The sequence below is a fragment of the Electrona antarctica genome (genome assembly GCF_951216825.1).
Source record: "Electrona antarctica genome assembly, chromosome: 15".
NCBI lineage: Eukaryota > Metazoa > Chordata > Actinopteri > Myctophiformes > Myctophidae > Electrona > Electrona antarctica.
In genome coordinates this window covers 7,793,360-7,817,123 of record NC_136796.1, presented here as the reverse complement: position 1 = coordinate 7,817,123, position 23,764 = coordinate 7,793,360, and the positions used below count along the sequence as shown (strand labels likewise).

General features: G+C 42.8%; 1 protein-coding gene across 3 annotated transcripts; it reads right to left on the bottom strand.

The window, feature by feature from the left end:
* Positions 1-1,331: 1,331 nt before the first annotated feature.
* LOC306938488 (uncharacterized protein) lies at positions 1,332-22,264 on the bottom strand. Of its 3 annotated transcripts, XR_013791730.1 has the most exons (16): positions 21,931-22,264; positions 20,562-20,630; positions 16,892-16,916; positions 13,509-13,595; positions 13,250-13,398; positions 13,007-13,132; positions 12,235-12,286; positions 11,090-12,137; positions 9,580-9,933; positions 9,080-9,430; positions 7,273-7,360; positions 7,082-7,147; positions 5,008-5,109; positions 3,878-4,427; positions 2,332-3,304; positions 1,332-2,117 (listed from the first exon to the last, which is right to left on the bottom strand). XR_013791730.1 is itself a non-coding variant. In XM_079522703.1 (15 exons), the coding sequence occupies exons 1-15, from the start codon at positions 21,988-21,990 to the stop codon at positions 3,057-3,059; spliced, it is 3,375 nt and encodes a 1,124-aa protein (XP_079378829.1). In that variant the 5' UTR covers positions 21,991-22,264; the 3' UTR covers positions 1,332-3,056. The 3 variants fall into 3 exon arrangements, 2 of the variants coding, with proteins under 2 accessions (XP_079378829.1, XP_079378830.1); XM_079522703.1 differs by having other exon boundaries at positions 1,332-3,304; XM_079522704.1 differs by lacking the exon at positions 16,892-16,916 and having other exon boundaries at positions 1,332-3,304; positions 21,931-21,985.
* Positions 22,265-23,764: the final 1,500 nt, after the last annotated feature.

The window sequence follows — 23,764 nt, the reverse complement described above, 5'->3', positions numbered from 1 at the left end:
TGCCACTTGCCAGAATAAAACCATTCCTCACATTTACAGATCTTGAAAAGGTAATTCATGCATTCATTTCTTCACGCCTAGACTACTGTAACAACGCCCTGTATTCTGGACTTCTGGGGGGGAAAAGCCATTGCCCGCCTGCAACTTGTTCAAAATTCTGCAGCAAGACTCTTGAGTCTTGACTAACACTAGGTGTCAGGTGTGAACACATTACTCCAGTACTGGCCCAGTGGCCTAGCTCCCTTCATTGGTTGCCAGTAGATTTTAAGATTTTATTGACTACTTTTAAAGCCGTGCGAGGGCTGGCCCCAAGTTACATTTTAGCCATGTTAAAGCCCTACGACCCCACACCTCCTTCTTTATACTCTATGCCCCACACGTACCCTCAGATCGGCAGGCAGGGGTCCACTGACAGTCTCCTTTTAAAACGAAACTCGTTACCATGGCCATGGGTGATAGGGCCTTCGCAGCCCAGGCACTATGGAACGCCCTACCCGGCTACCCCAGAACCTGAGGGACGCAACCTCAGTGGCTGTCTTCAAAATACTTTAAAAAACCTTCCTTTTCACACAGGCTTTCCTATAGATAGCCTGTTTATTGTTTATTATGTGGTGTTCAGTATTGATACTCGTATGGAAACCCAATGGAAACGAGCCTTTCTTGAGTTATAAATCCTCTTAGCAGACCTTGTTGTACTTTACTGTGCTTTTATCTGTATGCTACAGTATCCCAAAAAAAAGAAAAGAAATCACACCCATGTGAAGTGAGGGGCGCTCTAGTCATCTCATTCCGGCCAATTAGAATTTGCATCCTCACCTTCATCTTCAATATTTGTGTTAACACATCAAAATTGTCCATTCATTGTCAATGGCATTTAATGTTTGTTAGGACAAAATGTGGGTTACACACCAAAAGCTGGACATGAGGGGCTATGGCTCCTCCTCGTCATTATAGTCCATTTCCCCCACATTTTTAAAAGCAGCTAAATTATCTATTGGTTATTTTCACCATTTGATGTGATAAAGTTGCCAGTTTAAATACGAGCATGTGGCATTTAGTGTAACCTGTACCAAAGAAAAACCCCAGAACCCTTTCATTTCATTATTTCACTAGTTAGAAGTTGACCCAAATACAGAATGTGTAAGAATGAATATCTAAATTATTGATTACACTCTCTCCGTTATCGGTATCTCCCTATACAGTAATAGTTCAGAAGGCCTCTCTAACCTAAGCTACAACTGCGAAATCTAAATAACTCACCACTAAATAAATCATAGAGTACTATAATGATAGCAGTAATAATAGATGACAGAAGAATTGCACAAAACAGGTTAAAACTAAAAAGAGAGCTTTTAATGATAAAGTCTACTACACTTTTTTGTGGATCACATTTGCACCCAAATCATCAACACTATAGTAAGAAGTTAGAACATAAATCTTGAAGCAAAAATGACATTGAAAAGCGAGTCACTTCCCCCCCCAAATCATATTTTTCGTTAAATCATATACAATGAAATTATTTACCATGAAAACAATAAAAATAAATCTATACTGCCTCATATTTAGTGCATCTATACGCTCTGTCTAAAATAAAAAGCAAAACAAAAAGTAAGATATAATACAACAATACATGCACTAATACTAGGGGTGCAAGATTGTGAAATTATGACCGATATCCGATTTTGACCAATTCCGATATTATACGGATTATGCTGCCTTCAAACATTAGAAATACACAAAACAAAAGCAACAGTCATTGACGGTCACATTATTATTGCATCATCTGTGAAAAATAATTATTTTGAGACAGTATTGATACAGTATTTTCATGACCGATTTCGATATGCTACCGATTATATCATGCTGCACTAACTAAAACTATTATATTTTAATTTAATTCAGTGGTTCTCAACCTTTTCTGGACCAGGGTCCACTTGAAAATATCAGAAGCACGGCACGTTTCGACCCTGCGGTTCAACAGCACTCACAAATGTACCATAACTGGATGTCAAAATAGAGCACCGAAGTCTGATGTCAATAGTGGTAGATGGCGCAAATCCACAGGTTCATGTACTTTTTATTTGCATTGTAATCCCCATAGGGGGATTTTAGATGGCCTCATATAAGGACTGTTTGAAAAATAAACAAATCATCCAGGCCGCTTCACTAATATGGATATGAAGAATCAACAGACTGTGAGAAAACGCTATTGTTACTGCTACTGAATTAGTTATATTTTCGCTAGAAACAGACTATCTTATATGACGATAACGATACAGAGACAACTCCCTGACAATAACGCAGAGACAGGCGTGTTTATTTTTGGACCACAATGCTTATAGTAGACGATATTAAGATCACCCCATGTTATTCTCCATAGAGAAATTACTTCCGTGAACCAGGGGAATCGAGGGGATGAGCGAGTGACGTCAGGACAGCGCTCTATACACACCATTTTTAACAGCATCCATTGTTGTTGATGCGCTCAAACAACACAATCTGAGGGACGTTCATAGTGACTGAGGTACACTGCAGGAGGAAGCACCTTTAATGACAACATATCCTTTTGAATAACTCTGTTTTGTCATGTCATATGAAAGCAGGCAATCATAGCTTCAAATTGACATATTGGTTGTTCAGTTTGACCCAGCAGTTTTGGAGATATGCATGGCTTATAGAGTAATATCTTGCAGAAATCAGCAAGTTGAGAAAACAGGCTTGAAAGGTTCACTTCTGTGGTCTCTAACATTACACCTAGCCAGCATTTATTTCATATTTACATGTCGATTTCAGCTCTGACATTTATTTCAGACATGCTCTAGTATGTGAATTGTCTGCCTGTGCTGTGTTTTTCTCCTCTCCTGAACAGTTAGTCTTGCCACCATGAGCGTCTCTGTATCAAAAAGAGTCACATTTTTCAAGGTCTAAATGAAAACATATCATGAAACTAATGTTATATTATAATTACAAATATTTGGGGGTCAACTTGCAATGTACTGTACCCTTCACTGCCCACCACAGGTTGAGAACCACTGACTTAATTGATAGCGGCCGGTTTATTTCCGAGCCACGAGTTCCAGGAGGGTGGAGGTGATCTTGTCTAGGCTGCTGTTAGGGCGGCGATGGCTCCCATATCCCTGTTCACCCCCGTGGAAGGCGTTGGCTGGTGGGAAGTGATCAAAATACTCCCTGTTGCCAGAGGGGTGATGAGGGTTCCTGGGATCATTAAACCTCTCTGGGTACAGCGGTGGCTGCTCTTGGACAGCATAGGGTGGCTGGCCCTGTCCGGCCCCACCGAAGACCTCTGCAAGAGGAGATACATGTGGTAGAATGGCAGAAACGACAATCAACAAAGGGAATTAAAAGGATATAATAGAAGCTAGTTTGCAATACACAAGACTGACGTACACAAATGCTGCAGTCACACATCATATCCACCAGATGTGTGTAGTCTACGTATGTAGCAGTGTTTGACATTTTTTTATTTGACTACATACAGTAGTCAGTTTGGATCCCAGGTCCTCAAGCAGATTATCTATTTATTTTATTATAATTACTTTGAATACATTTGAGTTATCACTCTATTATCGCTATTTATTTTCATTTACTAATGAAAAATAAAACATTTAAAATGTTGTATGTTTAGGGTAAATAATTTGACTGCATTGGGAAATGAGTGAGCATTAAGTACCGATAATAAATTACAAACGTTTTGCATAGCACACCAGGACTTATCTCACAGCATTACAGTTTGCCTTGGCACACCGTTTGGGAACGGCTGGTCTGACCCTGAATCTTAGTCATCTTTGTTCTTTGTGTTTGAATTGAGGCATTAATAAAATTGATTCCGAGATACCACGTTTGTCTGACAGATTACCTTCGTAACGGCTTCTGCTTGAAGCACTGTCTTGAGGTTGGCCCGAAGGGCGGTGCCCGTGGCTTCCATCATCATGCAACTGCCCTCGCTCGTCCCTGTCTCGCTGCGGTCTGCGAGCTTCCTGCGATTGCCTACGTTGGTTGTCAAAACGCCTATCTTGTGGTTCTCTGAAGTTTCTGTCATGCTGGCCTGGTGGAGGTGCCCATTTGCCCTGAGGACCTTCTCTGATGTTGCGGTCATGCTGGCCTGGTGGAGATGCCCATTGGCCTTGAGGACCTTCTCTGATGTTGCGGTCATGCTGGCCTGGTGGATGTGCCCGTTGGCCTTGAGGACTTTCTCTGATGTTGCGGTCATGCTGGCCTGGTGGAGATGCCCATTGGCCCTGATGACCTTCTCCGATGTTGCGGTCATGCTGGCCTGGTGGATGTGCCCGTTGGCCCTGAGGACTTTCTCTGATGTTTCGGTCATGCTGGCCTGGTGGAGGTGCCCGTTGGTCGTTGTCCATACCGTGGTAACCAGCGGACATGCCTGCTGGGCCTTCGTTTTTTTGCTACGAGAATCAAGGTTCAAGCTTCACTTTATTTGTCATTTCACATCACAACAAAAATCGTACTCAGGCTAGCAGTGTACATTAAAATAACTATCTGGAGGACAATAAATGATCATTAATTTCATCTAGCACTCTTTTAACCCAATAAAACCAGGGAAACACCTTTGTCATTTTAGCTATATATTATAGCACATTGGTTGACTATTCAAAAATAGCAGATTTACAAGCTTGTAGATGTGCTAGTTTAAAAAAACTTGTGTGTAAATCTTTGTATAAGTTTTTTCTTTTATTTTAAAGCAAACCTTTTATTCAAATCTTTGTTTATGTGGGTCACTGGAACAAAATAGTTTTGATCAGTGGCAAAATACATCGACATGAAAAAGTTTGAGAACCGCTGATGTAGCAACATAGGTATTTCATAAAATCTGTTAAGATTTAGGACTGTTTAGATTTAGACTGGGCCATCGGGTCTTAATGGGTTAAGGAAATACACAGACATTAAGCTAATAATCTATTACAAAGGCCAAACATTGTCCACTCCAACAAGATGCCGGCATGTACTGTTCATGGTGAAACATACCGAAGTCTTCTCCAATTTCTTGGCTTGGAACTCTTTAAGAAGGTTGCAAAGTTTGCTCTTCAGGAAGTCAGCATCCTCTACGTCATCAATCTCAATGTCTTTCTAGTAGACGACAGAAAACAGTGAAAAGATTATAGTGGAATCACTTTCATGATGGCATTCAATTTTTTTATGCAGGTACTATAACACAACCGTATACGTATGTTACAAGGTGACATGAGTGAGAAAAAGGGTCTCTTTGCATGGATTAGACACATGGAAGGTCTTACTGCTATTTCTAGTGACATAGGACTGTAAGAACAAGTACCCAATCAATCCACGGCACACTGTAATTCTACTTTACATGTCCAAATACATAAAAGTATTGACAGTACCTAAGTTACTTATGAACTCTGAACGTTATAGTGCCATTACTTATCTGGTTTTATTAAACTATGGTAATGTGCTAAATGTTATCATTTTTTGGTTTTATTTGTAAGGGGGTGGTGATGGTGATGAATCTCTTTTGTATACACAGTAAATTATTGTAACGGTTATACTTTTCCATTAATACACAGTCGAGGTCAATATAGTTTTGCATAGTTGACTGGAAAGGCTCCAAACTTGGATAACAATAGACTGTGAAATGCTTTGTGCAGGTGGGAAAGAGAAAAAAAAGGTTATGCCACTGGTAGTTATCATGTGGTGTAATACGTTTGGGTATAAATCCGGTCTATAAGTTTGGCCACAGTTTGGCTTCACAAGGAACTTGCGTCTCAGCCTGAGTCATTTCCTCCTATCAAACAAACTACAACCTTTAAATTTCAATTGATTTTCCTTCTAAAGAAATATAGAACATATACAAGTAGACTCTTAACGTGAGTGAAGATTGTTGGTTGAATCGAACAGCTGTATAATAAACAAACACCTTTTTTTAATGATCCAAAATGCCGCAGCTCGCTTGGTCTTCAACCAGCCAACATTCTCACATGTCACCCCCCTTCTCCGCTCCCTCGATTGGCTCTCGGTCGCTGCCCGCACAGAGTACAAAACTCTGATGCTGGCATTCAAAGCAACCAAAGGTATGTTATTGCTAAGGTCATATATTGCTAGTCTGATCGAACCCTACAAGCCCTCCCGCGCTCCCAGATCAGCAAACGCAGGGAAGTTGGAAGTACCTTCACTAAAAAACACTGGGACAACGCTCCACACATCCCAAACTCTTCTCCCTTCTGGCTCCAAAACTATGGAATGCATTTCCCATTGCAGTCAGAACTGCAGGCTCACTCCCAATCTTTTGCCATAGTCTGAAAACCCACCTCTTCAGACTTAGCCCGTAGCACTTGCAACTGCCCTGATGACCTTACAGGCATACACAAAGGCTCAACTTATGTAACTTAGATAGCATTTTATGTATATATTAGTGATGGGAGATTAATCGGCAAACACATCGGTATCGGCCGATTCTAGTTGTTTTTAGATTAATCGGTTCGATTAATCAATCAGACCGATTAATCGGTCCGATTAAATCGGTCTGTCTTTACAGATAAACTAGCCCAAAGTAACAGCTTGAACAGATCTACAAGCTCACGATATTAAATATAAAAAGGTATTTAAATTAAATCTGACTGCAGTGCAGACACCCGTTACATGGCTTTTTCAGAATGGACAAAATTATTATATATTTTTTAATACAGAATGAGATCATATCGACATCGGTAATATCGGTCATAACAGAAATTAATTATATCGGATATCGGCCAAAATGACTCATCGGCACATCCCTAGTATACAGTATATGCATTGTTCATTATATAGATATGTATGATTCATGATGACTATTTTTATGTATTTGATGTATTGATACCCTGAAGTAGGCATCCTGTGTGCCAAAACGTCGGTTAAATAAAAGTTTCTAGGATCGTGACTACGAGCTGTGCTGCCTCTTTTCTTTCTTTGTTCATGTATTTGATGTATTACCATGTCTTTTGTTCCTGCTTACTGTAAATCGCTGTGGATTAAGAGCGTCTGCTAAATGCCTAAATTGTAAATGTAAATTGTAATGCATTTTGCACTGACTGATTCAGGAGCTTACCATTAAATCAAAGACATTGCCAGACTCTGGAATTTTCTCTGAGAAACTTTCAGTGTTGTACTGGCCCTAAAAAAAAAAGAACAGGATATCATTGCAGTGTATTCATTGTACGGATTAGATAAAACTGTCAAACCATTAATAAAATGGTGGCCAGGTTTCTCAACTGAAAGGAGGGTTTTACGATAGACTACCTGTTGGTCATAGGGGCCTGGTCTCTGAGGTCTATGGATGTCTTGTGTCCTTGGTCCTTGACCTGGTCGAGGAGGACCTGGAGTTAGCCTTTAAGAAATACAAAAGAGAAAAAAACTGTAAAATAGCATACAAACAGGGTCTGAAGATGCATTTAACACTTGCCGCCAGAGTTTTCAGAATAAAGGTGCCAAGCAAATGAGATTTTACTCTGAAAACCCCCACCTTTCATTTCCCCCCAAAATCGGAAGGTGAAATCTCCCTTTACTACATCGCCGTCATAAAACTGATCACTCTAGAAGCGTTAATATTCTAAACAAGATGCATGATGAAGTCCGAAATTAGGACAGAACATCGCCGTTATGATCAATCTGCACGGAGGCAGCGTAGATTCAGAGTAAGTAAGTTTGTCTGCCCGTAAACAAGTGAATGGCTGCGTGTGCAGCAAAACAGCTCAGAGAGCACTGAGCAAGGTGTTGACTAGCAACGGCCACTGTCAAATTGGATTTTAGCGATCCCGTTTTATATCGATATAAAAGACCTTAAGATGTGTCCACATATCACCCGCGGTTTTATTTGATAGGACATGTGGTCACATCTTTAGCATCATAAGTGTTAAAACAATATTGTCTGTTGGGTGAAAAGAAACGTCATGTCAAAAACTGTTACTTTTCAGAATAAATATCAGAACCGGGTTGGTAACAGATTTGTTTTAGATCAAAGTCTTTATTGACTTGGTTGTGTTTTTTTTTTTTTTTTTTTTTTACTATTGGAGACAACAGACAGCAGGGTGTTCTGTACACAGGAAAATGTTTCTCTCATCTCGGTTTTGTTTTGGGCGTACCCACCGACCGTGGACCCAGGAAACAAACAATTGGTCCGTCTTCCTTGAAGCCTGTCCATATACGGCCTCAAGGCCCTTACTGGACAAAGCTGCTGTAATCGCTGTCCCTCTTCTGAAGTGAAAAGGGCGGGTAGAACACCTCAAATTCAACAGGGATACATTTAGAGAGGATTCTTCAGTACAAACACTGGGTTAGGTTAACAACCCTAGCATACCCATCAGTAAAACGTGTACACACTCAGGGCTCACGGAAAGCGCATGAATATCACTGATGTGCCTTGTGGTCGTTAGAGTCTACAGTATCGCTAAGCGACAACAAATTCATGTCCACCACCTCCAAAGGCTCGGAAGGTGGTTGAGACAATGAGTCTAATACTATTGCCAAATCCCAGGATGGAACCAGGGATTTCAAGACCGATAGAAGCCACCTAGCGCCCTCCATAAACCAGCACACCAATGGGTATTGCCCCACAGGCTTACTCGCAAAGCCTATATGGCAGGCTGAAATAGCTGCCAAGTAAACCTTAACCGTGGAGAAAATGTCCATTAGGTCTTGTAAAAAAGACAAAATGTCTGCCACTGGGAAAGCATTCCACCACCTTAATCACTCAGTCACCACCGAGCCCAATCAACCACCTATGTGGGCTCAGTGATAATGTCCCATCTTCCTGGTTTTAATGTGTGCGGCTGCGGGGAGAAGGATATAGTACCATCTGATTTCAAGCAGAGTATGGTGGAGGAGCTGTCTAAGCTTCACTCTTAGACAGCACTCTGTTGTTCCTCTGTCAGAAATTGCTAAATGGCAGCAACCATAACTGACAAGATGCACTTTATTGACTAGTTGCACTTTATCAAGGGAATGTGTGCAATCTCTCAATTTTTTTGTGTTCTTGTTTCTTCAATTTATTAAGCGTTAAGCAACAGATGTTGTGTCTTACACAAGTGTAACACCTAACAATCCTTACCTGGGTGAGTGGTCCTCCCGGCTGTCCGCCGTGCCATAGTGGCGGGGTGAGCAATGATCCCAGGTCTCCTCCATGGGGAGGTCCATCACCGGGTCTTGTTTCTTTAGCAGCCGATTCATCTTCCGACTCAGGTACCTCTGCTCCGTCGATGAGCATGCGATGCAGAAGTCTGGATCATTGACCGCGTTGTTGTAGTGTTCGTATCCAAGACAGTAGAAGCAGAGGCTGTGTTTGTCACGCCCGGAGACCTTACGACCGCACTGTTCGCACTCCTTCTGGGGAACGGGCTCCATCTCCCCCCTTCTTCTCCGTCGTGAGATAGTTGCCTTATTCACTCGGCTTCTTTGGCCGCTGTGGAAATGGTGTTGTTGAGAGACGGTGAGCATTCTCTGCTCAAACTTGTTGTCGGTGAGCATTCTCTGCTCAAGCTCAACGTCTGTGTAGCCAAGAAGCTAGCCTCGCTAAAACAAGTGAACACCTAACGCATCAAAAGCCCTTACCTGGGTGAGTGGTCCTCCCGGCTCTCCGCTGTGTCACCACGGCAGGGTGAGTGATCATCCCAGGTCTCTTCCTCCATGAGGTCCAGGACTGGGTTCCGTAGCTGCTTCTTCAGCAACCGTTTCATCCTCTTACTTGGGTAATTCTCCTCCGTCGTCGAGCATGCGCTGCAGAAGTCCGGATCGTTGAGCGCATTGTTGAAGTGGTCGTATCCAAGACAGTAGATGCAGATGCTGTGTTTGTCCCGCCCCGAGATCTTACCACCGCAATTTTCGCAGTGCTTCTGGGGAAAGACTGCGTTGGATCTCTTTCTCCGTTGTGCGATAGTTGCGCGTTTCGCTTGGCTTCTTTGGTCGCTGTGGAAATGGTGTTGTGGAGAGACAGTGAGCATTCTCTGCTCAAACTTGTTCTCTGCTCTAGCTAAGAAGCTAGCCTTGCTGCTAGCAAACCGGATAGCTTAGCTATAAGCTAACAAGGCTAGGCTAGTTAGCAATGTGGAGAGGGGTATGTCATCTGGACACAACGTATAAACACAGTCCATGTTCGCTCAAAAGCACATTCTAAACAAGAATGACTCAGTCATAACTGCCAGGTGCAGCAAGCTCTCGTATATGAACATCTATAATCAGTTTGTGTGCCGCAGCATCAGCCTCAGCTCATGGCTGACGTTGCGGCGTTCAGAGTATTCGTTTTATGCCGTTCAGAGTCAGACTATGGGTTTTATGGGTAAGTCTACCATTGGCTTAGAGGCAGCCAAACATGAATAAGTGTCTACTACGGTCGCTACTAGAGGTACTAGCAAATGCAGTCCAGGCACTTTTCAATCACCTGGCGAAAATAACCCGTCAAAAAGCACTTGCCTGTAGTGTTTGGATTCTCTCTTGTCCTTAGTGAAACTCTGACTACACGACAGTTTGATTTGACTGATCTTTTGAAGGATCAAAAAAATGAGGGCTAACCACACTGTCCTGCTTACCAGCCAATCAGATAAGTCTGGGAGTTTATCATGTAATGCTTCTGTGATCACGCCAGAGGGCACCAGACACAGAAGATATAATTAAAACAGCAAAAGTAGCGGATCTACAAGCTCATAATGCATCGCTACGTGCCACGTTTCAAGCTTGCAGACCTGCTACCTTTGATTCTTTCGTGCGACGCTGTAGTATTAATTTATGAATTGACAGTTAAAATACGGAGACTGAGGATTCTGTCCAAACGTGACGATAAACAGTTTTCTGCTTAAGTCAGCCAACCTGGTGTAGAGAAGACCCTGCTAAACCAAGACAAGTCAATAAAGACTTACATCTAGGGATGAGCCCAAAATCGGGTACATTACAAACCCAGTTCTGAATTTATCAAATCTAAATTTAGCAGACCTACAAGCATGGTGTGAGCTTGTAGATTGGCTATTTCACACACAATATAATAGAAAATGCTCAATAGTAGGCTTGATTAAAGCCTGATAAGCCTGCTCATTATCAAAAAAAATGAACAAGCTCCATCCTTACTCACTTGGCTCTCTCCACCTCCTCTTTAGTGGCATCTGAAAAGCGGCTCTTCTTCCTTCTTTTCCCGTCCTTCATCTGATCCTCTGACGCCCCTTGCAGAAAGCGTCTGAATGGCTCTGGGATGTTCGACATTTCTCTGAAGTTAGGGTCACCTGCTGGCCCCTCTTGCCATTGTTCTATTTCCATAGGCTCAGCAAGCCTTGGCCTTTTGGCATCTTGGCCACTCGGTTCCCGCCTACCTGCTCCGTTAGCATTGCCAGGTCTGTTGGGTTCCCTGTCTAGAGAGCGCCGCTGTTGGTTAGCGCCAGGGTAGAGTGGCCGATAGGGATCTTCGTCAGAGTAAGACCTGTCTTGACCCTCACCTCCAGGGTAGGATCTTTGGTGGGGATCTGGTCTGGGGTTCGAGTAGGGGTCGTCAGGAGACGGTCTTTGCCTGAGCTGACTGTTAATGTCAAAGGGAACCTTTCCATGAGAATAATCTATGGAAGTCCTGGCTTGAATACCTCCACCTGGCACGGCAAGGCCAGAACCTTCTGGCTGGTAAGCTCGACTGTGAGGGTCATCTTCTGCATATGTTGACCCATGAGGGTTGTGTGCTGGATAGGCCCTATTACGAGACTCCACAGCTTCAGCAGAAGGACCGCGGCCACGCTCGGCATCCATAAATTCCCTGAGGGGGTCGCTTCCTGCTGAGGGCTTCCTGTGAAGAGGAGCCTCATTGTGGTATGTTGGTCCGTAAGTCATCTCCTCCCTAGCATCACGGCTGGTACCACCAGACTCTGGGAAGTTTCTTCTAGACATGTCTTCAGAGTTCATTCGATAGTCCCCATGATAATCATGGATGGCTGGATAGGCACCTCTCTCTGCATCTGCCGACATATAACCGTCATTTGTATGATAGGGCGGCATGTTTGGGTCATCTAGAGGATTCCCGTCTAGAGGATTCCCCGAGTGGTGGGAGTACTCCCCTGGATAATCTGTAAATTCTTGTGACTGAGATGACAGACCTCTAGAAGAATTCTGGCCTACATTGTTCTTCTGCTGTGGTAGTACTTGAGGGACAAGGGGAAAAAGAAGAAAATTATTGTTACAAATGCTAATTTTTTACTCCAGAGTACCACATACAAAATTAAAAGTATAAGGCCATACCTCTGGAGATGTTTGATCTGCCGACAGTTTTTGCCAATGATTTCCTCGCCGACTGAAACATACATAGCATAGCACAGACACAAAAACAATTCAGCAACTCAAGGACAATACAAAGCTAAAGCAAGTGAAACAAGTCCAGCGGTCTTATAGGCAAGGGGTTGATTTAATCAATATTACACGAGAGGGGGTGGTTTAACGTCACTAATGCACGCCTGCGATGCTACAGGAACTGCATCGCAGAAGTGCATTAATGACGTTAAAGCACCCCTTTCCGTGTAATATTGCAATTATACAACTGTTACCCTTAAAACTAAGATAATCGCGAAAATTCGCTATATTTCTTTTATGACGCCACTACGGTCACAAATGTCCCAAGAAACTAGCTAGCCTAGCCACCGGGTTTGCTGTGCTCTGGGAGAACAGAGCAGCTGATTTAATTGTTTTGATTAGGTGTTCCATCATGCTTGTTTGAAGCATGAAACGACCTGTTGTATAATAGAGAATTGCCGGAAGTGTTGACTGTCTGTTTTATTATTGGACGGACCATCTACTCGGGCTATGGGATGTCTGCAAGATATACTGAGGCACATTTATAGCCATCTGAATGAGAGTGATCAGAGCTAATGAAGCAACGAAGTATCATTGATATTTAAGCAGAACAGCTCCTCACCTCCTCGTGAAGCAGGATTAAGGGACGTGTGGAGTGTGCAAATGTGGAAGCTAGAAACAGAGAGGTAAACAGCCAGGAGAGACTGGTCATGACTACACCAACCTTTGGAGTTCCTCTCCCATTCTGTCGCTCGGCTACTTCTGCCTTGGCCTGTATGATTTTCCCCGAATTTGTACTGCTAAATGGGGCAGCTGGGTTCCAGGTTACCAGGTCTGGCCGTTTCATCTCCTGAAGTGAGTTCAAAGCAGTTGGTTTTTTTTTTTCTTTTCTTTTTAAATCAGAGAAATTTCAAATGGTCCAACTTGCACATTTCAGTTTAATCTGAGAATAAGGACAGACGCATACCAGATACTTCTGACGATGTTTGCGTCCGATGATGTGATTGACCATGTTGGGTAGGTTAGCTTCCAGATCACAGAGCCTACAGTTATATCTGGGACCTGGCTGAAGGTCATTGGGGTGTCGGTGAGACACTTCTTCCAATTGGTTCAAACCTGGCAAAGTAAGTGAAACAAAAAGCGACCGACAACGTAAAAACACAAAGATAATTAACGAGGCCGTGCAACAACTGAGCACCTTCAAAGTGATTTAATAATGTATTCACCGATGATGGGTTCATCAAGATTCAGGTATCGTAGATAGTCCAGGATGTCTTCAAAATCTGGTACGATGCAATTTCTGACTGCATGACCTAGAATACCCAAACAAAAAAATGCAGTTAAATGAAAGCCAAACTGCAATAGTGTCATGTGTGTGTTTTTTTAGATCATAATTCATCTAATTGGAAAAAATAAGCAAAGTGTACAGTAGATAATTCAATGATGTTCGAGTTCATATACTGAAATGCAAATGCCTTGTAAGATGCACTGTTGAAGTAATTGCTATAAAGGTTCAAATGCACCGCAAAGCCATCTCAATTTCTGGCTTACACATTTGGTATGCCATTTTTGAATGGTGTAAACCACTCCTACAACTGGCTTTGTTAGTTTACGTGTCTGTCCGTACCAAAATAAATGAGCATGGTTGCTATGGTCACCCAGTTCACACGGGTGTGATTTCATTACGTCAGACATTACGTCAGACCACAGCTGATCAGTCTATATAAGACCTTACACAACTCAGTTCACACGGGTGTGATTTTTTTAAAAGCAGATCTTGCTTATGATTTGTACGCCTTAAACGTTGCCTGCCCCAATAATCCGTATCCATTGCGCCAATTCCCCAGTCTCATCGATATCAATAATTTCAAAACAATAGTTAAACTGTGTGGTGCACGTTGTAGTGTATCCAAATGGTTTCACTCTAGAACATGAATTCTGCATCGATTACATCAGAATATCTTGCGACCCATTTGGGCATGGCTGACATCAGCGGCAAACTTCGAAGAGGTTACTGGGTCAGAGTGGAGTGTATCCTTCTCATCAGCGGAACACATTTGTTGTCTTTTCTCTGGTCGGGTAAGGGTTCTCAGTGCACAGTTCTGTATCAATGTCCAAACATAGCACATATCCAGGTTCACTGCACCCACGCAAGGCACCATCTTCTCATGATCTCGCAGTGGCTCTGGACGTAGAGCTGCCACCAGGGAACCAGTGGCTCTGGACGTAGAGCTGCCACCAGGGAACCAGTGGCTCTGGACGTAGAGCTGCCACCAGGGAACCAGTGGCTCTGGACGTAGAGCTACCACCAGGGAACCAGGTGGGAGTCCTTGAGCAAGATATTGAACTCCTTACTGTTCCCCGAGCGCTGTTCAATAGCAGTCCTCTGCTCCTAAAAAGATTAGGATAGTTAACCGTTTCCGTCCGTAGGACGGCTCCACACGTCCTAGGGAACCCAATCGGCGCGTACAAAGGACGTGTGTACACGTCCTAGCGCATCCTCAATGATATCAGGCGAGGGGAGAATATTCTGATTTTTTTCCTTTTTTTAATTTGAGGTTGTTGAAGCCTACGGTCATATTAGCTTACCGTTCACTTAGCTGTTAGCGCGGCAGAAAGAATGCCTCGTCTCTCCTAATCCAGGGCGCTCTCCGTGGTTTTGATCTGATGGATATACTACGTGCTTCATTTCTGACTTCAACATGCCTCTCGTTCAAAATATGAATGCTTTGGAGCTTCTAGCGATATAGACTTGAGACCAAGGTAAGTTAACAAAATATTTCTCCGGTTTTCTTCCGGATTGTTTCCGGGGGTGGGGGGGGCTTCAGAGTAAAAGCGGCCATGTCTTTCCGGCACCCCAGAGCTCCTATTTTGAAGGCATCCCGGCACCGATTGTGTTAATGAAGAGGCAAATGTTCTTGAGCCATGAATCATACTCATCTTCCGTCCTGCTCGCCCATAGGAAATACACAAAGGACCCTGAAGTTAATGTGATTAAAATGAGGGGGGGGGGGGGGAAATCTTCCAGTCATACTTCAGACTTGTTAGTGCCAGGCTGTGGTTTCCCTTTCCCCAACAACACTGTGTGACTGCATTGTGCCTAAATGAGAAGGAAATGCATCAAACCTGTAATAAAAGGTAAATATACTGGTTTGTAATGCAAAGCTATCGTCAATCAAAATGACCGCCAAGTAGATGGTGGTTTCAGCTCCCCATGGTGGTGGTGGTAAACCCAATAACTCCAGGAGCGGTGACTTAAACCACAGTGCTCAATTCACGTGAGATTGTTGTTGGACGATGGATCCTTGCCTTGGGTTCATGGCACGACTCTTGAAGTTCAAATGCATTTCCAAAATTCTCCGAGTGCATTCACTCATAAAATGGCCTAACCAACCGGGTTACATTCCTGGTGGGTGAGTCAGTGAGCCTATAAGAAATATATAGGCAATCAATGGCAGAGACATGAAAACAAATCTCTGATATTTTAGAGGGGAGAGTAAATTGGGGACGCTCAGTGGCCTTGTAGTTATGAGTGTTCGCCCTGGGACTGGGAGGTTGGGGTTTGATCCCCGGCCGGGTCATACCAAAGACCATCCCAAAAATGGGACCCAGTGCCTCCCTGCTTGGCACTCAGCATCAAGGGTTAAATTGGGGGTAAGTCCCTGCAACATACTAGTGTCATGCCTCACACTACACAGTAGAACAGGAGATAGGCTCCTGCCCGATGGGCCTCATGGCTCAGCAAGGCTTACTATGTCACTGTACATGTAGTAACTGCATGCAACTGCTCCACTGTGTCACCCTTCAAGAAGTCTTCCATCCACACAGACAGAAATGTGAAGACTTGCAAAGAGTGAGCACACATGTATTTTCGGTCTACTTCAGTTAGTGGTTTTCTTCTGAATCCTACATGCCCCGGAATGCTTTTCCAACAACCCATTCAACAACCATCTTGTGGTTGCATTCTGGACTGTTGAGGCCATTGCGAGTCATCTTGTTCTTTCTTTTATGCTGGAACTGGCAACATGAGGTTGTTGAACACTGGTGCAACTCTGTTAAGAAGTGCACGGCTCTTGTAATTTTAGGAATAGACACCAAGAATAATGGATACGTTTATGTTTTGGATTGCTGAAATATGTTGCCATGTTGTCCACGTTTGGCTACTTACCCACAGGAACAAGGAACTACACCATCAAACACCAAAATATTGAAGATAAATCAATCTAATTATTTTTTGTGCACAACTTTGTGTGTAGGTGTTTGAGCACATGTTCGTCTAAATCAGGTCTCAAACTATGTGCTTCGTCCAATCTTTACTTCCACCAAAAAACGTTGTTCAGGACATATTTCTAAATGGTGTATTCTAAATAACTGAAAGTTTTGCTTTTTGTGTGTGTGCTGAGGAAGCTACAACCAATGCACCCGCGTGCCTTCTTTTTCCATATGTAAATGCTAAGCAGGCAGTGAGATCCAGAATAAAATGTGAAAATATTTAGATGTGAATACAATAAAACAGAATTGTGTCTGTTGTTAACTAAATGTCTGAAGATAAATCACGTCATCCCATGATGACCCAAACGTTCTGTGTGTTAAGATAGGAGCTACTTACCTTGATAAACCAACGTCTGCTCTTTCTGCCAGGAATAAAAAGGAGAGCATGAAAGTCAAGTCAATCAGCAGAGAACAGCAGTATTTGGTAAACTGCCCACTGGTCAAAATGGAGTTTCCCCACTGCTACAAACAGAGACATGGTTATATCATGGGAACACACATTCCATCGTTACAGATAACAGTTAAACAAGACCACAGCTCCTTTGAGGTGTAGTAGAGGCGAAGGTTAATCTATATGCATTAATTTTACCAGCACTTGTAAGCAACTGTATTTCACATTCTCACCCTTCTTAGGCATTAGCAGTGTATTGCTACTAGCCTTCTATATTTTATTACATATTTAAACCAAAATTAAAATAAATGAGAATTGGTGCTACACCAATGCTCACTACACTACAGCACTGAGGAAAAGGCCCTGGATGCAGCCCACACAAGAATGCTACGTATGGTCCTGTATGTCACATGGGAGGACCACATCAGAAACCTTGATCGCTACAGGGGTCTCCCGCTGGTCACGGACAAGTTCAGAGAGAGAGAGGTGGAGGGAGGGATGAGGCTGGCTGGACACTGTATCAAGCACCCGGAGCTGATGACGAGCTCACCGATACTGTGGAAGTCACAGATGGAAGGGTATTCACCACCGATGATCGCAGGGCCAGCAACACTGCAGTGTTCTGGACGGCGTGGGACGCTGATGCTGGATAACGAGTGGACAGCAACAATCCAGGAGTTGGTGTAGTGACGGCTAGTCTGCACTCTTGTATTGCATCCTATACCCTCCTTCGACCGTTTTCACCATACATTGTACAGTGAGAGAGAAAGAATGGCGTACGACAGCACAGCATGATGAGATGCAGTCAACCTCGTTCAGTGTCTCAAAACGAGCTACATGTCCTGGTCTAGGAGTGGGAGTGAACTAGTGTAGAGGGGCGTTGCGCCAAATTTGGTGGCATCAAGAATGACGGAAGAATTTACACTTGGGGAGGAAGTACGCCGGAAGTGTAGATGGCACGTTATGTCACACTGCCACTCAAGTGACTACTGGCCAATCACAGCGCATCTTTTCCGGGACTTACAGACCCGAACATGCGCTCTGTGGCGCACGCTCATGCATCCGCGGTGCTCGGGGGAGTTTTGCCCTCCCTTGAGCACATACCCTCCAGGAAAGGGACGCCGGAAAGGACGTCTACGATTATACGTCTATGGGGGAGACCGCCGTGATCCCAGCACCACCCGCCCCTCTAGACCAGAAATCAATCACGCTGGCTGGCTAGTGGTCAGGCTAGTGTCTCAGGGACACCCTGAAAGTATTTTTGCAACAGGTGATCAAAATCAAGCACGGTGGTGAACACGTCTCGACATTAGACAAAACAGTCCATCGGTAGAAAACTCAGCTTTTAGCCACGATGGCAACAAGACATTGCACTGGCAAAACGACAAGAAAATCAAGTCTTCCTGTGATTTACTGTAGAACCCCTTGAAGCGGCCAGATGAGGAAAAGAAATGTCCTCCATTTATTAAAACTATATGGCAACAGTTGTTCCCAGGACAGCGCTTGCAGAGGATTATGTGCACTTGTAAAGTAACTTGTTCAGCACAGGGAACAACAAGCACCACACCACGACAAATGCCAAGACTGACAGCAGAAGACCTCCAGCTGAGTCCAGCAGAAAACCATTTGCAACAGAACCTGGCTCTGCTGGTGCTAGCGCATTATTCCAATTTCCAACAACTGGCAATGCTTATGTTAGATCACATGATTCATAGTGCCACAACTTGACAGTGATAAAGTGAATGACTACTGTTATGTAAAATGATACAGCCTTGGGTGAAGTCACACTTCAACAAGAAACAAAGGTTACCAAAGTACAGATGGTGTGAGGGTTGCAGCATGATGGAAGACAAGGAATCCACATGCTGAAGTACTACATTCTGGATGTGTGGATCACCACATGATTTTTCCCAGGATGATTCATAAAGTGCATGTTGGGAATCGAGTCGCCTCTTGAAGACAAGCACGATGCAGTCTTCAAAATGTCCCCAAAAAACAGGAATGTTGGAAGCATTATCTCTCCCCAGGAGACTGAAAGGAAATATGGGGACAGAAAGTCAATGACTTTGTAAGATGAAAAAAAAATACAAATCTTTTGATATTTGATATCTAAGATAACTCTTTATGTAAACTCACTCTTTAACTTACAGCTGCTGCTTTTCCTGTGTCAGCAAAATGTGCTCGTTTACCGGTGGCAGATTGGATGATGCAGCTACATAAAAGCACAAGGCAAGACAGTGCCGGCGACACAGAGGATTTGAAGTTCAAGTCAGAATGATCTCAAGCAAAGAACACTTTACTCGACATCGGAGAACACTGACTTCAACAGCACTGTTGCAAATCAATTCCCATTGAAGTGCAAGTGTGAAGTACCAACGCCTGTATCCTGTACGTCAGGTCCTGTATAATAGGACAGTGATCCAACAGAGGTGACACACGAGAAGCTGTTTGATGTCCACTTGGAAGACGGCTATAATGATAAACCATTTAAAATGGGTATATAGCAGGGAGAGCTGAGCAGTGGTATCATGCTTGTTACACCACTGGAACTGAGAAAGAATAGAATAACAGAAAGTGGACAAAACAGAATAAAATACTACAGAGGGTGGCTGTTTAATCTCAGTGAAAAATACATTGTTCGCATGGAATACAGCAAGAATAAAATCTCAATGGAATGATGATGTTTTAAAATTTAGGCCGACCAGCTGAAGAAATCATGACATTTCGGACATTCATGTTTCTGGGAGATGATTCTAACTTGTATTCTATTGTTAATTTGATCACTTCAAATACTCTTTCATCTTAAAGGAGCATTCAGTGATTTGGGTGATTTGGAAAACCACCCAGTCCGCCCCGGTAACAAAATGTGCACATGCACGCTCTACAGTGGGGGGAAGTGCAACAGGCCAACAGCATGTGCACCAAGGCCCGCCCCCACTCGATCATGATTGGAGGAAGGCCCCACTCATCCTGATTGGATGAAGGTTTTGCCACCCGCCACCAAAACTGAAACTAGGGTTTTTTGACCCCAGGGGCTCACTGGGGACAGGGAGGAACTCCTTATATGGTCAGCACACTCTATAGTAGGGAGGATTATCCAGAAAAAAAGAAAAAATAAGTGATATTTGAATTAAGTCAAATCACTGAATATACCTTTAAAATAACTAATGACCAAAAATAGCCAATCTACAAGCTCACAACACGTCACGCTGCAACATGTGAGCTTGTCAATCTGCTGTTTTCGGTGCGCAGCGTGCTTTCACAGAAGACATGCTGGCTGCTATGGAATCCAAATGACTGAAATCAGTCGTGGCGACTGAGAACTTTAATCCATGTGTTCGCCCAAAAATGTACTTTTGCTCACCTCATGGAGACTTGTTTCATGGATAGGTTTATTGTTTTTGTCGCCTTCCTAAGCCAATAATTTGATGACCAGCAAAGAGTCTCCTTTGTGTCTCCATAGGGAACCACTGCTGGTATTTAAATTATTGGCTTAGGAACGCAACAAAAATAAAAAAAAACATCCATGAGCAATCGATAGAAAAAAAGTCATTTTGAGGTTTAACTATCCCTTTAAAAGTACAAGCAAGCTGCACTTGATGTTTCAGCTCCGTACCTTCATGTGTCCAGCGGTGGTGATGTGTATTTTGTACAATGTTTCACCCCGTATGGTTTTATTGCAGACCTGGCGAGGGAAAAGAATTCAAAAGATTAAAAGACAAAAAATATATATATATCAGCATTCATGTATCCATCAAATGAGCTTGTAGATCTGCTGCTTGTAGAACTGATGTAGTGGTTAAACCGATGTTGAATTGTTGATGCTATAATTAACTCATTTCGCTGGGGACCCCATGGAACCCCCTCAAGGACCCCACTTTGAGAATTGCTGCTATAATGTATTTATTACAACTATGGCAATAAATAGTAAAGCATGGTCCACACACACACACACACACACTTTGAGGCCCCTTTTCCACCTAAAGAACTTTGGTTCTCTATAACTGGTTCCGTTCTAGATTCTTGGAACCTTGGTGCATTTTTTTGGTTCCAGTTCTGAAGCAACTTTTAGGGCTCTGAACCAATCTTATTTTCAGTGGAAAGACTCTGAACTGGTTCGATATTAGGCGGGCAAAAATAACCAAAACGGCTCAACCCCGGTGGAAAAAGGGCCCGAGTGTCCAGCAATTTTGAAATACTAAAAGCTTTACAACAGCGGTTCCCAAACTTTTTCATGTCAAGGACCCCCAAATTGACACAAATTAGCCCACAGACCCCCATTTGAAGAGATATGCCAGGGACCCCAATTTTTATGGCTCTAGCAGTGATTCTCAACCTGTTTAGGACCCCCAGTTTGACATGCATTAGTCTACGGACTCCCATTTAATGGCAATTCAATCTCTGGGGCCCCAATTTATATTGAAAAAGCAAAGTTAATTTAACTCCGAGTTAAATTAACTGAACTATATACAGTTATATATATATTGTTATAAATGTTACCAGTCTTTTCAGTGTCTGTGACCAAATAGAAATACATATCAATTCTGGGGTGCTTGACATGAAACCTTTTGAGAACCAAATCAGTGGTTCCCGACCGGTGGATTTGGTGTAGTGACAATTTAATACCTCAAAAAAGAAAAGAAAGACTCTTGCAGATGTATTTATTGATTCTGACATTTTCAAAAATGTCAGAATCGATACATACATCTACGAGAATCTACATTTTGGGATAGGAGATCCCCAGTACTGTGATTCTTTTTTGGTGGGGAGTGGGTCCCCAGCTCAAATTTTGGGGATCTAAATCAGTATGAGGACCAGTTAAACTAATTATTTTGGTGGACGTGGTCCCCAGTTCAAATGTGATTATTTTTTAGGGAGGTCCCCACTCCTCAGTTCAAATCATTATTTTGGGGCGTCCCCACTCCACAGTGTAAATGATTTTCTTTTTTGGGGGGGGTTATTAGAAAGCTGTTGGTTTTGCTCACCTCGCATTCGATGAAATCGATCTCCAGTTCGACTTCATACGGTGTTTCCAGCGAGTCCATTGTTGCTCGTGCTTGTTGTTATACGCGTTAGCTCGCTTGTTAAGTGGGCTAGCCTATGTAAGTAGGCCTACCTGACGTAAGTAGCTACAGTGCTAACAGCTAGTCCTGCTCAGTAAACAGGGTTTTCACCGAATACCTGCAATAACGGCGTATGTCAAACGATTGGAATGTATAAGAAAGTAACGAAAATACAATTGTTCTGCAACGTTGCGTTTAAGGTTACTCTAAGATATGTGTCGGTGGACAAACGAAGCGTACGTTAACCCAAGAGTAACCCCAAGTCCCAACGGCACAATGTATTTCTTGTGTACTTGTCTTCCTCGCCGGGGCAGCCCAGATGGGCGGAGACAACAGAACACATACGTACACATGCGTTGTGAACACCCCGCCCACACAGGCAGTGGAACAAAACGAGCGCACCCAATTCAATTCAAAGGAGCTTTATTGGCATGAGAAAACATACGTTTACATAAAAGCAAGAGTTAAAATATAATATTAAAAACGGTTGAAGTAGCTATATACAGTTGGAGGGGGTACAGCATTTTGTAAACAGAGCTATGTCACCTTGTGTCGTTATATGCATGATGTTATACAGGGTATAAAGCTTTTTTGAAACAAATAGCAGCAATTCTTTTTGCAGTCACTTTGGGACAAATAGCAGCATTTTTCCTCAAAACTATTTATTTAAATAAATAACAATGTAGCATACAGTCAGCTATCCACTTGGTGGTTGTATTCCATTGGCTAGCCTTCTTATAAGTTATTTTGTCGCAGTTCACAAATCTTGCTGCTGTGTTTGCACATTGTTGTATTTCTACTTTCAAACTCACTTTGGGTGTGTGTAATCTGTGTGGGAATTACAGTGTCTCTGATGTCTGATGGTGGGCACTCGCGCCAGTGGTTACTGGTTAGAAAGTGTAGCTGTTTCTGTTTCCACCACGTTTTGTGTGCACACTTCAGAGATCATTGGAATATCTGATGTCACAAGGACTCGTTGCGCCCCCCTCTGGACAAGATATGTCACTCCAAGCGGACTGTAGCAGTTAGTTCTATGCAGGCCACTCAACATATTAACAACCTCTCGTCACCAGGCTTTCCACCTACCTATCATGTAGCCTTATTTCTAATTTCTCATTGTATTTGTATTTATTTATTTATTTAGATAATTACTTGATATTTACGGAACACATTATAAAGTCTGGTTTTGAAATCAGACAGCAGGGCACTTTAAATCTAAACTGGCCCATGTTTTATTTTTTTATTTTTTTGGGTCCTAAACAAAGTCAAAGTCAAAACAAAGTTTTAATCTCTATGGTTTTAATCTGAAACTGCCCCTAAACCTCCAGCAATGATAATATAAATATATTAGATTCATTAAGAATTACCGTAGTATACAACAGTGGTGTTATTTAAAGTAACTACCGTAAGTACACGTATACTTAAGTATACAATTTTGACATATTTGTAGGCTACCGTACTTTACTGGAGTATTTCCAATACTTGTAGGCCTACTTCCACTCCACTACATCTCAGAGGCAAATATTGTACTTTTACTCAACTACATTTATTTGAAAACTTCAGTTACTATAGTTACTTTGTGCATTTTGATTATCATTTCAAAACATACATTAACCATAGCCCTATATACATTCCGGCCATTGGAAAATGGCCGATCTACAAGCTCACAATACGTTGCGATGTGATGCACTGCAGAGCTTGTAGATCGGCTATATTTTCAATAGATTTTTAATTTTATACATCTTGAAATGTAGAT

Coding starts and splice junctions, on each gene's coding strand:
- LOC306938488 (XM_079522703.1), bottom strand. CDS start 21,990: ATGGACTCGCTGGAAACACCGTATGAAGTCGAACTGGAGATCGATTTC. Junction 13,399..13,508: donor TCTTGATGAACCCATCATCG/GTGAATACATTA, acceptor TTACTTTGCCAG/GTTTGAACCAATTGGAAGAA. Junction 13,133..13,249: donor AACATCGTCAGAAGTATCTG/GTATGCGTCTGT, acceptor AACTCACTTCAG/GAGATGAAACGGCCAGACCT.